Here is a 13,487-nt window from a genome sequence, read left to right on the forward strand (position 1 = left end):
ATGACTTCACACTAGCCTTAGCCTTAGTTCTAGTTTCATTATGCTCAAACCCTGGCGATGTTCTGATGCAGCTGAGCGATCTCTGTGTTCAACTGTACAGGCTGTGTAGGAAGGAGGTGTTCAGGTCCCCACGGCCCTTTGTTCTCCTGTCAATCCGACATTCATTTAAATATTTATGTGTGCTTGCTGAACTCTTCACCCGTTTGACGACATCAGGGTGCGAGGGTCTGTGCTGTACCTTCTGCCTTCCTCTCATTCATGACGCTGTTGTGCTGTTGTTTCTGCTAATTACTGGGGTTAAAGGGACCCATAAATCTCACCGGACTTTGGTTGGTGGAGAGGCCACAATGTTCATACAAAAACTGCCCTGGAACATATAGATCCCTTTAGAATGGTGTCATATTGTTTTGTGAATGCAGAAAAATAGAAAAGCAAAAAATATATTCTTTCTTGTTACTAATATTTTGCTCCCTCCCCTTCATATAAAACACACCACACCTAAAAATGATATTTAATCTTTAAATATGCAGTTTATATCTTCCGACTGCATGTTTAAACTTTTTAAATGATATCAGGTTTTGGCCACAATTAGTCATTAACATATTGTACTGGGTTTTCCAATCTTTGTTACACAACATTCATAATGAGCCCTATAATGCAAAAGTATATGCAACTATGTTAGGATCAGCTTATTTAATTAGTGAGCTAGAAATAGTGCGTAATTTCTTAATTTAATGTCATAATTTCCTTTGTTTAAAAAAAAAAATGGAAATAGGAGTTGATTTTTATGTCATGTCTATTTATTAAAACAGATCAATATATTAACAAGGACATTATTTAGAAAAAACAAACGGTAAAAGGAGTTGAAACCTGCAAATGGTTGAAACAAGTAATTGCTGAAACACAATTCTTAATGTGTAAAGAATATTATATACATCACAGCACGTGTGGAGCTTTCACAAGATCAGATTCTCTCAATTTTAATATTAACTAATTATTTAGTTTTTAAACTTAATATCAATTGTTAGAAAGGCAGACTTGTATTTACTCACATTTATACATCTGCATTACTCTAAACAACTAAATCAGACCCCTAAAGTACTTCATGGCATGCAAGTTCACAACCCATAACGCTTAAATACAACTATACAGTGAACTAAACATTCAAGTGCATGTACATTTACAGTGATCCAAGGTGACAACATTATTTACAAAAGACATCACAGGCTAAAAATCAGGAAACCCCCACACTCAAAAACTCAGAGTCCGGCCTTGAGATCCAGATCATTCCTTTCTCCACACCCAACCTACGGAAAAAAGGGAAAACAGTTCAATAAAACATTCTGAATGACTCCGCCTGAAATGAGTCATCAACACTAGTTCTTCAAATATAAACCTGAAAGGGTATTTAATATTACTTTATATAGCGTAATATTTAATACTTTTATATGCCACTATGTGACTTTTAATATAGCACTTCACAAAGTACTGTATGTTTTGTTTTAAATGTTAATAACAAACAGCAACATGTTCCTCTGAGCTCTGGAGGTCCTGGGCAAATTTTAAAATGCATTTTGGAAAGGTTGTTCCAAACTAAATTGAGGCAATCAAGTATACATACAGTATGGTTCTTGGGGGAAATTATTTTGTCATATCACATGATCCTGGGTTTGCAGTTAACTGTGGGGTAATTTTATTTTTTCGAAATCCTAAATTGTGTCCCTGTACACTAAGAGACTATTGGTTGGAAATATTCCCTATATTTTAACTTTTTCATGTTGCTTCAACAAATTGCCTCGCATAGAGACAGTGTGGCATTTTTACAAGGCTGTATTTTATACAAGTTTTATTTGCCACAACCAACTCAGTAGCTCAGAGGTGTCCAGTCCTGCTCCTGGATGGCCATTTTTCAGTAGGGTTTTGCTCCAGCCACAATTAAATAGACCTGAACCTGCTAAACAAGGTCTTCAGGATCACTAGAAACTTAAAGGCAGGGGTCTTGGAGCTAAAATCTGCAGGAAGGTGGCCCTCCAGAAACAGGATTTGACACCACTGTCATTGGTAACATTCCGATTCAAAATAAAGTGACAGTGACGTATGTATGGGTAGGGCAGGGGTGTCCTATCCTGCTCCTGGAGGGTAACTGTTCTACAAAATTTAGCTCTAACCCTAGTTAAACACATCTGCATCAAGGTCAATGTCTTTAGGGTTACTGGAATCTTCCAGGCAGGAGTGTTTTGGCAGGTTGGTTCCGCCAGGAGCAGGATTGGTCACCCTTCAGAGTGGGTCGGGGCCAAGTCAATACTGACTTTGCAATAGAATACTGCCCATGATGGATGAAGACCACTTACCTTTAATAGTTATTGGCCCCTACCAGGTGGGAGGGGATACAGGCCAGCCTTGCCCGGGGGTTGAAGACCAGCAAGTTTGGGCTGCAGAAGCAGTGAAGATTGAGTTAATCATGGTACACTCTACAACATTCAAGCATGATCACATTTTTTTATATGTTTTAGGCATTGTTATTCATCCAAACATAACTCCTACCTGTTGTACGCAGCCACTTTGCAGAGATATGAGGGTGGCGTCTTTCACAGCGAGCTGGGTGTCTACCAGTTTTTTGTCATCCCTCAGTCTGCTTTGCTCCCTGAGAAGCTGCTCCAATTGTCTGTCATACGTCTGTTGGGCGTCTTGCAGTTTTTTGCTGCTCTCTGCAGACTCTTTCTCTCGACCTGTTTTACACTTGTCCAGTTCTGAAGTCAGCTCTGCATTCTGTACCTCCAACAAGCTGCTCTGTTTTTGAATGCTCGAGACCTTCTCTCCCACAGTGTTCAGGTAGCTCTGGAACTTGTCCTCCACCTGTCGAGAAAGGCTAGAGCAGTTGGAGCGAATCCTGTCCATCTGTTCTTCCTGCTTCTGGCAGGTGAGGTGAAACGTGACCGAGTTGGTGAAGAAGTTGTCGATTTTGGTTAGGAAGGCACTTGTGACCGTCTGGATGCCTATGAGGGACTTGGCAAAGTCTTCTTTGCATTTCTTGGTGTAAACATCAAGCTGGGATTTCAAATTCACGTTTTCCTGTCTCAGTTGTATCACCTGAGTGTGATGTAGGTTTTTATCCTTCACTGCGTTGTCCAAGTCAGCTTTGAGGTACTCCACTGTCTGGCTGAAGTTGCTCTTAAGGATACCATACAGAACTTTCTGCTGATCCAGAAGAGTATTCAGAGTTTTTACTTCACCTGACAAGAGAAAAGAGAGCCACGTCTACAGGACAGTACATTTATGAATTTGACTATTCATTGATCAGTTATTGCACTCACCATTCAGATTGTTGTTGACTGGTGGACATGGTAGTGGAGTATTTCGAGTGCTTGAAAGCTTCATTTTATTGACCTCACAAAGAGCCTGTAAAACAACCAATCAAAATCAAACTTGTAATGATTGTTAGGGTTAGGATTACAAGATTAATATACCAAGGGTGTGAAGGGGCAGGTGAAATTAATGAATATAAAGGTAATCACAGAAGATTAACCTCATAGTATCTTGGAATTAAAGGTATAGTTCAAACAAAAGATAAAACTTCACTCCTCATTTACTCGCACTCATATCGTTCCTAACCTGTATGACTTTTTTTCTTCTGTGAAACACAAACGGAATCATATTGAAAAATGTCTGTTTTTTGGTCCATACATTGAAAGTCAATAGAATCCAATGTAAAACTAACTAACTAAATACATTGGAAACATTCTTCAAAACATCTTTTGTCAAGTCACACAGCTTTGGAACGACATGAGGATTTTCAGTTTTGGGTGTTACTCGAAATACGACTTGAAAGTTCAGATACAAGCAAATAAAGGACTTACAAGTGTCTTCTGCAAGTTTTTGCTATTGAAACTTGTCGTGTTTAAGTCATTTTTCAGCTTTGTTATCTCTTTGTCTGCCGCATCCTTCTCTCCAGTCTTTGCTTTGAGGGCACCGGCGAGGTCAGCTTTCTCTTTTCGGAGTTTGTTGTTGTCTGCGGAGAGCTTGTTAAAGGCCTGCTCCAGCTCTTCTACTCTCTTCTCATCAGCGGTCTTCTCCGGCTGGCCGTACACAAGGAAGAGCACCAGACTGGCGATGATGAGGGACTGGATCAGAGACGAGAAGAAGAACACGATCCTCATGTAGTAGCCGCAGCTTTTCCCCTTCGCCTTGTGGATTTGTTTCGCCTCCAGCCCGAATGTGGCCCGGGAGTAGCTGTTGTTGTACATTTCTGCGGTCAAGTGGTGGGAAAGAGATGAACCTTCTGACGACTGGGATTCTAGAGGTTTGTTATGAAAAAGCAATGGTTAAAAGGTTACCAAAATACCCTGCAGTGCTGTCACACTCGTGGGCAAAGACATGTAAACACTTCTAGCTGGACAAGGGGCGGTAGCTGTGTTTATAAATGCAGAGACACTTCCCGCGCCGTGACTCTTTCCGGGCCTCCACAGGAAAGCTCCAGAGGTTATCGGTACTTCACGCTGAACCTACGGAGATCTCCAGAGAGAAACAAACCAGAGCTCCTCCCTTACTTTCCCTCATAAATCACACCCAACCCTGACAAGCAATGCAGACCACCATCAGACTTATCCATAACACTTATTTCATAAGTTCACTGTGGGATTTGGGATTAGATGTTCTTGGCGTCCATATTGTTATTTCTCAATATTTAATGACGAGTTTATGAATTTTATATCAAGTGTCATTTTGGAATCGCCCACTTTGGCCAAGAAAAACAATATTCCTCCAAAGGACAAAAGCAGGTCCTTCCATCTCTTCCTGGATCAGATCAGATACATAAACACACATGATCAAAACAACCCATCCAAAACGGTTTCCTGCAGAGCCGCAGAGACTATCGGTGGAGTCGAAGGGACAACAATGGTGACCCGTCATCCTCCTTGCAGGAATGAATAACAAACTCTCCCAGAAGCCCAGGAGGCGGCAGCACGTTTGATCCCGGGCTAGTGATGACGCTCGCAGCTGACAGCCGTGTCTGGGAGAGTGTGAAGAGGGAACATAAAGTAAGTCAGGGGTTTTCCTGCAGGCCATTGTCTCTTTGCCAATCCATCCTCAACGGAAAGTCATTTACAGAGGGTGACTAAAACTGACTAAAAGTTCTCACAAAATCCCTTACAGATTGCAGGTGAGCTTTAAGACAAAAACAGGAAGCTGAATCAGCAAAAGACAGACAAACACTGATAACATTTGAAAATAAAGACAGATGAGCTGTGGAGATTATTAAAGGATATCAGAGCGAGGGCTCAAGATCTATTAATTACTCCAAGAATTGGTGCTATCAAATATTGAGTTTCGTTTAAAAAAGAAATATGTCACCCAAAATGTAAAATTCTGTCAAAGAAAGGTTGAGGATTATAGTGTGTGGCATACAGGTTTGGAACAACACCAGAGGGAGAAAATATTAGGTGAACATGAAAAAGGAATAATGCCACTAAGAATGTTCGTGGGTACACTTAAAAAAAGAGGTTCTTTATTGCCATCTATTGTTCCATGAAGAACCTTTGACATCCATGGAAACTTTCCATTCCCCGAAAGATTCTTTATAGTGGAAAAAGGTTTCTTAGACAATTAAAATGTGATAAAAAAACAAAAACGTTCTTCTATGGAATAATTTCTATAGCGTTTCAAGAGTGTTGGCAAACACCCTTTCTAAGAATTTAGTATCTTGAATTAGGTTTTCGTCCATCTTTGTTTACAGCTTGGAACAAAATACTTCTCAGAATTTAGGAGGTTGCAAAGTGAAAGAGGTCAATGATTATTAACACAATCACACAGAAAAAAAAGTGACCTGCACTCTTCCGACTATTATCTGTGCACCTTAGTGCTGCTCAATAGCAGGATACAAAATTTGTGTGGTCAAAGAATCAAAACAAAGCTATTTCTAAAGACACCACAAACAATTCCAATTAATAATCCCAAAGGTAATTTAAAGTAATTAAATGTTTATTACGAAGACGGTTTCCTGTTGTTCGGCTGTACTCTTGCGACCTCTTGTGGTCACGCAATTGTTTTTCTGCTTTCATTTATTTCATCATTTATCAAAGTATCTATAGTGGATATTACAATCTTCAGGACAACAAAACTAAATTGCCCCTACTTTTAAATGCATGTCGCTGACATGTCCAAACTATTATCGATGTGCCTTGTTCTATAACTCATCATGTAAAATTCACTGGCTCTTTTCAGAACTTTATTGCCAGGATATACACTTAGTACAGCACATAATAAACAATTCAGTGTAGCATACAGTACATCAATACAAAATAATGATTATGAGGGATTCAGTTAATAAATTTAACTGATAATATCATAGAATGCTTTTAACTATCTAATCAAATTATGATGGATAGCATCAAGCCTCCTCAACTATTAGTTCCCACTAAATATAATTTATTTTTTTTAAACTCAAAAATATGTCTGAAGTAAAATGCACTTAAAATGCCTTGTTTCTCATCAACCATAATGTGTTTGTGGACTGTATAGTATAAGGAACCTCTCTAGCCCAGAGTATTTAGTTTATTTGACAATAGCAAGCAAATGGTATTTATTAGATGCTGTCCAGATGAACCCTCACCAAACCATAAGCATCCATCACATGAACTCATCCGGGAATCTCCACCACAGAACAAATAGATGTAAAATAACTCACACTTCAGAAACCAGAACATTTACAGCTGACATTCTCAAAATGATCTGGTTAGCCTTGTGCAAAGATCACACCATCAATACTTGACTGTTCCACAATAGGCTCTTGAGCTTGTGTGGTTGTGGCTGCTTTAGTAAATTAAGTCACTGATGTTTTCAAAAGTAATAAAAGACATTCCCAGAACAGAAATAGTGGACAAGGCCATATATATGCAGTTATTCACAGTTACTCCATTTTAGAGTTCATCAGTCTCTAGGAGATTTGCAGGGGTGTATTGAGTAAAAGCTCACACCGTTGCTTCATTCTCCTGCGTGTCGTCCTCCTCCAGCAGACTGTAGGACGCGTGGCTCTGGAAGGGTCTCTGCAGCGGGTGGCACAGCAGTTTGGCCATGCAGTTGTGCAGCTCAATAGCAGGACCACACAGTGACACCTCAAACTGATAGCACATGCCCTTAGAGTCCAACTCACTGAAGGAGGTGTACACGTCCTGAAAATACAGCCACAAAGGTTCAGTACCTCGAATCGAAACGTGTACAGACATGCAAATAATAACTTGAGTTGGTGGAAGGGAATCATGGGAAGCTCAAACCTTCCAGCTCGCGTCCTCAGTCGGTTCTTCAGTTCCATTGTGAAGATACACAACATCAAAGAAGAAATAAGGAGACTGCAACATTTTCTGGAAAGAGAGAATATTAGAGACATACAGGATTGCTCTTTTGATGATGAATGATTAATTTTGTGTAAAGCTGTAAGATAAATAATATTTTTTAAATTTAATGTTAGAAATGTAGTACTTGAAATGTTGATTTCATATGGTTTTGAGAAGCATACCATTTTCAACTAAAAATAGAAAATCCAATGACTCTAAAAATGCCAAGTAAATATTCCTTACAATATATGTGGGTGTACAGATCTTAATTATTTAAGGGGTTGTACATCATTAAATTTACAATCATAACTCAGACTTAATCGACTTCAGGACACCTCTCTATGATACCACTTCCTGACCCCCTTTTTCTAATATAAATGTACCAACCATGAAGAAGGCTGTTTGCGTCACTACGCGTGGGTTGCTTTTCCCCAATGTCTTTTAAATTTTCTACCATGATATAGCCAGTAAAATAAAAGCCTTTTAAATAATTTTGAAGAGGAGTGCCATGGATTTTCTCTTTTTTACATTTATTTGAATTCCCGACCCCAAAGAGCACCTTCAAACATCTGCTTGAACTCCCTGAGCACCCTGGACACTTTTTTTGCCGTACCAACCCTGATATTTATGGATTTTTATGCCGCCCAAAAATATAAAAGTTAATTTTAATTCAGAAATATGAAAACATTCTATCTTTTAAAAAAATAGGTGCAGTCAAGTCACTGTAAGTGTGAATTGCTTTTAAAATAAATAAATAGATCCAGACCTGCTTGTCATTGTACAGTAACATGGGTGAAACACTCACTTTCACAGCATCAGGAGGATTGAACTGAAGCATGCCAGAAGGCCGGCTGAAGATGAGGAGAGTCCGGACTACAAAAGGAGGCGGGATGGTCTGGATGTTCTCCATCTGAGGAAGTTCGATTTTCTGCAAACTACAATAGAAAGAAATTCAACAGATTAAAATCACATAAGTCAAACGGTCAAAAACAGAAGACAAAAACTACTTACATGACATTGAGGAAATCTTCCAGATCTACAGGTAACAGTTAAAGAAATGATTAGTATGATCATGATTAATTCTCACTGCTTTCAATGTTTATATGGGCCGACTTGATTCCAAAAGGGCCTAATTCTAAAATGAAGGATACTGAAGGACTCGCAGACGTTGGTGTCCAGGTCGTACAGGCAGCTGCACAGCTCTCGCGGGTCAGACGTGAAGCCTGATAACTGTGAAAGAAAAATGTCAATTACTGTTGTTATTTTGACCTAAAACTCTTAAAAATAGTTTTTGTAACTGAAAAAAAGCTTAAATAAAATAAAATGTAAATATTACATGAAAGGGAAAATTGGACAAACTCAAATAAATAAATAAAAAGTTTAAGTACGATATTAAAACTGAAATAAAAATTATTAATCTATATAGAAATGTAAAAAATAATAGAAATTACAAAAGCACATAACAAAATTAATAAACAAACTAAAATAAAAACTGAATTTAAAAAATAAATAATTAAAAGCTATATAATAATTACAATAATATTATATCAATTAAACTAAAATGACGCTGACAGTAAAGCAAAGCATTTTCTATGAAATAAAGAAGTGATTTGAAAGTATTTCATTCTTTTAAAGGGGTCATGACATTGTTTTTTTTATTTTATTATTATGTTCCCTTAGGTGCAATTATAGTATTACTATAGTTTTTTTTACAAAAAACTTTTAAAATGTAGTGATTTATGACCTTTTCCCACCCTGTTTCTCATCCTCTGATTCAAACAGTCTGTTTTGGGGGTGTTTCCCCTTTAAGAGTTCAGTGTTAACGCCCACTGTTATGATTGGCTAACGTCAGTGCCTATGCATCAATTATTAACGGCCCCAGCCAGAGGATTTGCGGATTCAGCGTATTTAAAAAGTAGTTTAAAGTTTTAAATACATTACTTACAGTTTGCGTCGTCGTTGTTGAGCCCAGAATAGTCGGCACGGACTTATCTTTGAGCAACAGTTTTCTGGCAAAGCCAGCATCATTTTGGGATTTGTTCTCAAAACAGTCATCCTTCAAATGTATAGAACAAACGCTTAAACTAACACTGCCGTGACTGGGACGTCCCCAAAAGATAAAGTGCATCCATCTTTCCCTGACGACTGGATCTTTCGGCAGCGTATTCAAAGATGTTGTTTGTCCACAGCCAGGAACAGCACATCTGCAGCATCGTAATTTCCCTGTACACAGACCGACTCGCTGTCCGTCGACTGAACACTTGTGAGGCGCGCGGGCGCGACAATGATACGAAATGAGCGTAGTTGCCTTGCGCTTAAAGCGTAGTTGCCTTGTGCTGGAGGCGGTCTATATGCAAACGCTGGTACGTCACTTCGTACCGTGACATCACTTCTTACCATGGATCCAGAACGAGCTGTATTTAGAGCTTGATTAAATAAATGAATCGTTTATAATGGGGAGGACGTCTTAAGCTATGAAACTTGCAGGACGTTTTAATGGTACAAAGACCTCTTATATACCAAAAGATCAAGGCAAATTTGGTTTCTCATGTCATGACCCCTTTAATGAAAAAAAAAAAAAAAAATTGTAGCACTGCCCCATTTGTCAACTACCCACAGACAGTTTAATTCAATGGCAGAAACGTTTGATTTTCAAAATGGCAGAAACGTTGAAGCTGTGGTTTTGTCCACTCACCCACATGGCATCATCGTTCACCACCACCAGAGCAAACTCATGCCTTTTGTCAATCTTGTGCTTGGTTCTCACAAACATCTCAATCATTTTCTGTGAAATATTTAAGGCGTTTGTCTTGGATCTGGAAATGCAAATCATTTACATTTAATGCAAAACATTTAAATATACATTTGTCATTTCAAATAGAATACACTACATTTATGCATTTAACAGAATACACTACCGTTCAAATGTTTTAGATCGATAAGATTTTCTCGTGTTTTTAAAAGCAGTCTCTTCTGCTCACCGAGGCTACATTTACTTGATCCAAAATACAGCAAAAACAGTAATATTGTGAAATATCTTTTTATATTCTATTTGAATATATATTAAAATGTAATGTATTCCTGTGATGCAATGCTGCATTTTCAGCATCACTACATGATCCTTCAGAAATCATTCTAATATGATGATTTGCTGCTCAAGAAATATTATTATTATTATCAATGTTGAAAACTGTTTTTTCAGGATTCTTAGATGAACAGAAAGTTCAGAAGGACAGCATTTATCTGAAATAGAAATCTTTTGTCTTTAATGTAACTTTTGATCAAATGCATCTTTGCTGAATAAAAGTATTCATTTCTTTGATTTCTTTCTTTCTAAAAAAACACACACAATTCACTGACCCCAAACTTCTGAACGGTAGTGTATAATGTTACAAAAAGCTTAAGATAAATGTTGTTCTTTTTAACTTCCTGTTCATCAAAGAATCCTGAAAAAAAATACAAATTCAACACTGAATGATTTCTTGAATAATAATAAATGTTTCTTGAGCAGTAAATCATCATATTAGAATGATTTCTGAAGGATCATGTGACACTGGAGACTGGAATTATGATGCTCAAAATTCAGCTTTGCGTCACATGAATAAATTGCATTTTCAAATATTTTCAAATAGAAAACAGTTATTTTAAATTGTAAAGATAAAATAAATGCAGCCTTGGTGAGCAGAAGAGACTGCTTTTGAAAACATGAAAAAAATCTTACTGATCTAAAACTTTAGAACAGTAGTGTATATCAAGGAAAATGATTTAATAATAACAATAAATTAAATATATATATATGAAATTACCCATTGAAGGACTCCAGCTTTTGTAGAGACATCTCCTCTGAAAGGTCCAAACAGATGATCTGTTTAAGAAAGATATAATTGAATGACAAAAGTGTTTTTTTCAGATGTAAATATTGTGAAGTTGTGTTTATTGCCACACGTACGACTTTCTCGGGGCAGTTGACCCGTGGTGCCCGCAGGTGTAACTCTGCTGATGGGGGGATCTGGGCGGCCATGGACGGTTGAGGGGGTTTAGGTCTTTCCTTCACTGCAGAAGCCAGCGTAGGCATGCTGACTGTGCTGATTCCTGCCACTGCTACAGGGACAGGGGCAGGGACAGGGGCAGCGGCAGGGGCAGCGGCTGGGATGGTGGTGGCAGATATCGGGGGGCTATCGGAGCTGGCCGCCTCTCCCTCTCCCTCTACACGGCTGCCCACGGCCGGCTGCGGGGGGGAGGCCAGGCTGCTGTTGTTCAGGCTTCCAGTGCTGCTGCGCCGGTCCTCCGCACCCTCCGGATTGGACCGGGTCCTGGGTCTCAGGTCCATCATACGCTCCTCTCCATCTGCCTGTCCGGGCTCAGGGGTCTCCATCGCAACCTGACATCATCCCATAGACAGTAAACAACAGTAAAAAAAAAGAATAATATGATAATAATAAAACAAGTAGGCTATATGTTTGGTTAATACATAAACCAAACATATACTAAAATACTGTATAATATACAAATACATTGATAATTTTAAAGAATAAGGGTTAAATAAAAGCAAACAATTCTCAGACGATTTCAATAAAAAACCCAGTCATAACATATTAAATTAGTATTCTGATATGACTTATCTTAAAATCTAAACCTAAATTAGCTTTTTAAATATTTGTTTGAATAGAGCAAAAACAGTTAACGTTAATCAACATTCAAGAGATTTAACGTTAATAAACATAAGAGAAATGTAACGTTAACAGGCAGCACAAGTAGAATAGCGAAATAACGTAAAACAATAACTTACCGAACATACAACAGATGAAAATATGAGTTTAGTAGAGAAAAAAAGATCACAAAATTATTCTGCAACACTTCCTCGTTCGCTTCTGTGTCGGTGACGTTCAGGGGCGAGTGCTGAAGAGTGTTTCTGTTCTTTGGCGCCTCTAGCGGACTGGAGAAGCGTTGCCAGCTCAGCTTCTGAAAAGAAAACGCCTTCTCTCCAATAGTATCCGTAGCGGGTTTTTTTTAGTGAGACACTTTTATGTGCTATGATATACGGAATATCTAATTTCGCAAATAGTTTGCTTCTGAACATAAAATTGTTGACACAATGTATGTAACGTACTTGCTCTGGCATTCATTTGGGATGAAGACGTGTCGTCGTTATTGTCGTTTCGTTGCACAAGGAGAATGTGAAGATTGATTGGTCGGTGTAGTATTGGTCCCGCCCCTCCTCCATTGTGATTGGACGGCTGGATAAAAAAGTGACAGAGTGATGAGCGGTGCGTTCAACTCCGGGCGACCGGTAAAAAAAAACGCCTCGTGCTGCCCTGTCTATGGTGCTGCTACGACTCTTTTTCTCCACCAGCCTACTATCATACCAGCAGTTCAACAACAAAAAATAAATAGAAATTAAGTCAGAGAAAACAATAAACAGAGAAGAATAAGGTACGCATACTGATAACACTTCATAATAAACAAAAATTGTATTTGTTAACATATTAGTTACGTTAGTTGACATAACATGAACTAACAATGATCAATACTTCTGCATTAATTAATCTGAGGTAATGTAGCATTTAATACTGCATTTTTAAAATAAAAAGTTAATGCTCTGTGTACCCTTTTAATAGCCTAACATTTTTAATGCTGTAAAAATGAATTGTTAGTTTTTTAAGTTAATGCTTTAACTAATGTTAACACATGAGACCTTATTGTAAAGTTTTACCACCTCTGTACCTCAAAGGTCAGTTTGGTTCTATCAACTGAATGTCTGAATTACAAAACAACTCCTAATTTATTCAATTACAGTTGATACAGTTGAAGAATATGCTACTCTTTATTTTTACAGATTCAGATTATTCAGATTGAATAATAATCCCTGAACTGTGAGGGTTTATTCTGAATAATTTAATTTATATAAATTTACAGCTTCTCCTGTAGGCTAATAATTTAGCATACAGAATATTTTAGTCTTCCATTTTCCTTAAAACCATGTTACCAAATAGTAGCACTGTATAAAAATGTGTAGTGATCATTTAAATGAGAGGATTTCTAAATACTTTATTTAAAAACAATAAGATGTATCAAATACTCTTCTATAAAGACATAGAGTCAAGAATGAACCAAACAGGAAAAGATCTAAAAAGACAGTGGGTGGAGACGAGAATC

At 38.0% G+C, this 13,487-nt stretch overlaps 3 protein-coding genes across 4 annotated transcripts in view; 1 reads left to right on the plus strand and 2 right to left on the minus strand.

Moving 5' to 3' along the window:
• gtpbp3 (GTP binding protein 3, mitochondrial) overlaps positions 1–368 on the plus strand; it is a 20,156-nt gene extending 19,788 nt beyond the window's left edge. Inside the window, exon 9 of the mRNA XM_079598252.1 lies at positions 1–368. This exon is cut by the window's left edge and continues 1,708 nt beyond it. The gene's annotated coding sequence lies outside the window, so the exon portion shown is untranslated.
• A 419-nt stretch (positions 369–787) lies between these two features.
• Positions 788–4,475, minus strand: plvapb (plasmalemma vesicle associated protein b). Its single transcript, XM_079598258.1, has 5 exons — positions 3,858–4,475; positions 3,315–3,399; positions 2,545–3,233; positions 2,352–2,432; positions 788–1,307 (listed from the first exon to the last, which is right to left on the minus strand). Exons 1-4 carry the CDS (start codon positions 4,242–4,244, stop codon positions 2,361–2,363), a joined length of 1,233 nt encoding a protein of 410 aa, XP_079454384.1. The 5' UTR covers positions 4,245–4,475; the 3' UTR covers positions 788–1,307; positions 2,352–2,360.
• A 1,616-nt stretch (positions 4,476–6,091) lies between these two features.
• Positions 6,092–12,555, minus strand: babam1 (BRISC and BRCA1 A complex member 1). Of its 2 annotated transcripts, none has more exons than XM_079598262.1 (10): positions 12,442–12,555; positions 12,121–12,293; positions 11,281–11,712; positions 11,138–11,196; positions 10,027–10,147; positions 8,483–8,561; positions 8,343–8,367; positions 8,137–8,266; positions 7,272–7,358; positions 6,092–7,169 (listed from the first exon to the last, which is right to left on the minus strand). In XM_079598262.1, the coding sequence occupies exons 3-10, from the start codon at positions 11,704–11,706 to the stop codon at positions 6,969–6,971; spliced, it is 1,128 nt and encodes a 375-aa protein (XP_079454388.1). In that variant the 5' UTR covers positions 11,707–11,712; positions 12,121–12,293; positions 12,442–12,555; the 3' UTR covers positions 6,092–6,968. The 2 variants fall into 2 exon arrangements, with proteins under 2 accessions (XP_079454388.1, XP_079454389.1); XM_079598263.1 differs by having other exon boundaries at positions 12,121–12,308; positions 12,442–12,523.
• Positions 12,556–13,487: the final 932 nt, after the last annotated feature.

Source organism: Phoxinus phoxinus, assembly GCF_949152265.1.
Source record: "Phoxinus phoxinus genome assembly, chromosome: 22".
In the NCBI taxonomy this organism is placed as follows: domain Eukaryota; kingdom Metazoa; phylum Chordata; class Actinopteri; order Cypriniformes; family Leuciscidae; genus Phoxinus; species Phoxinus phoxinus.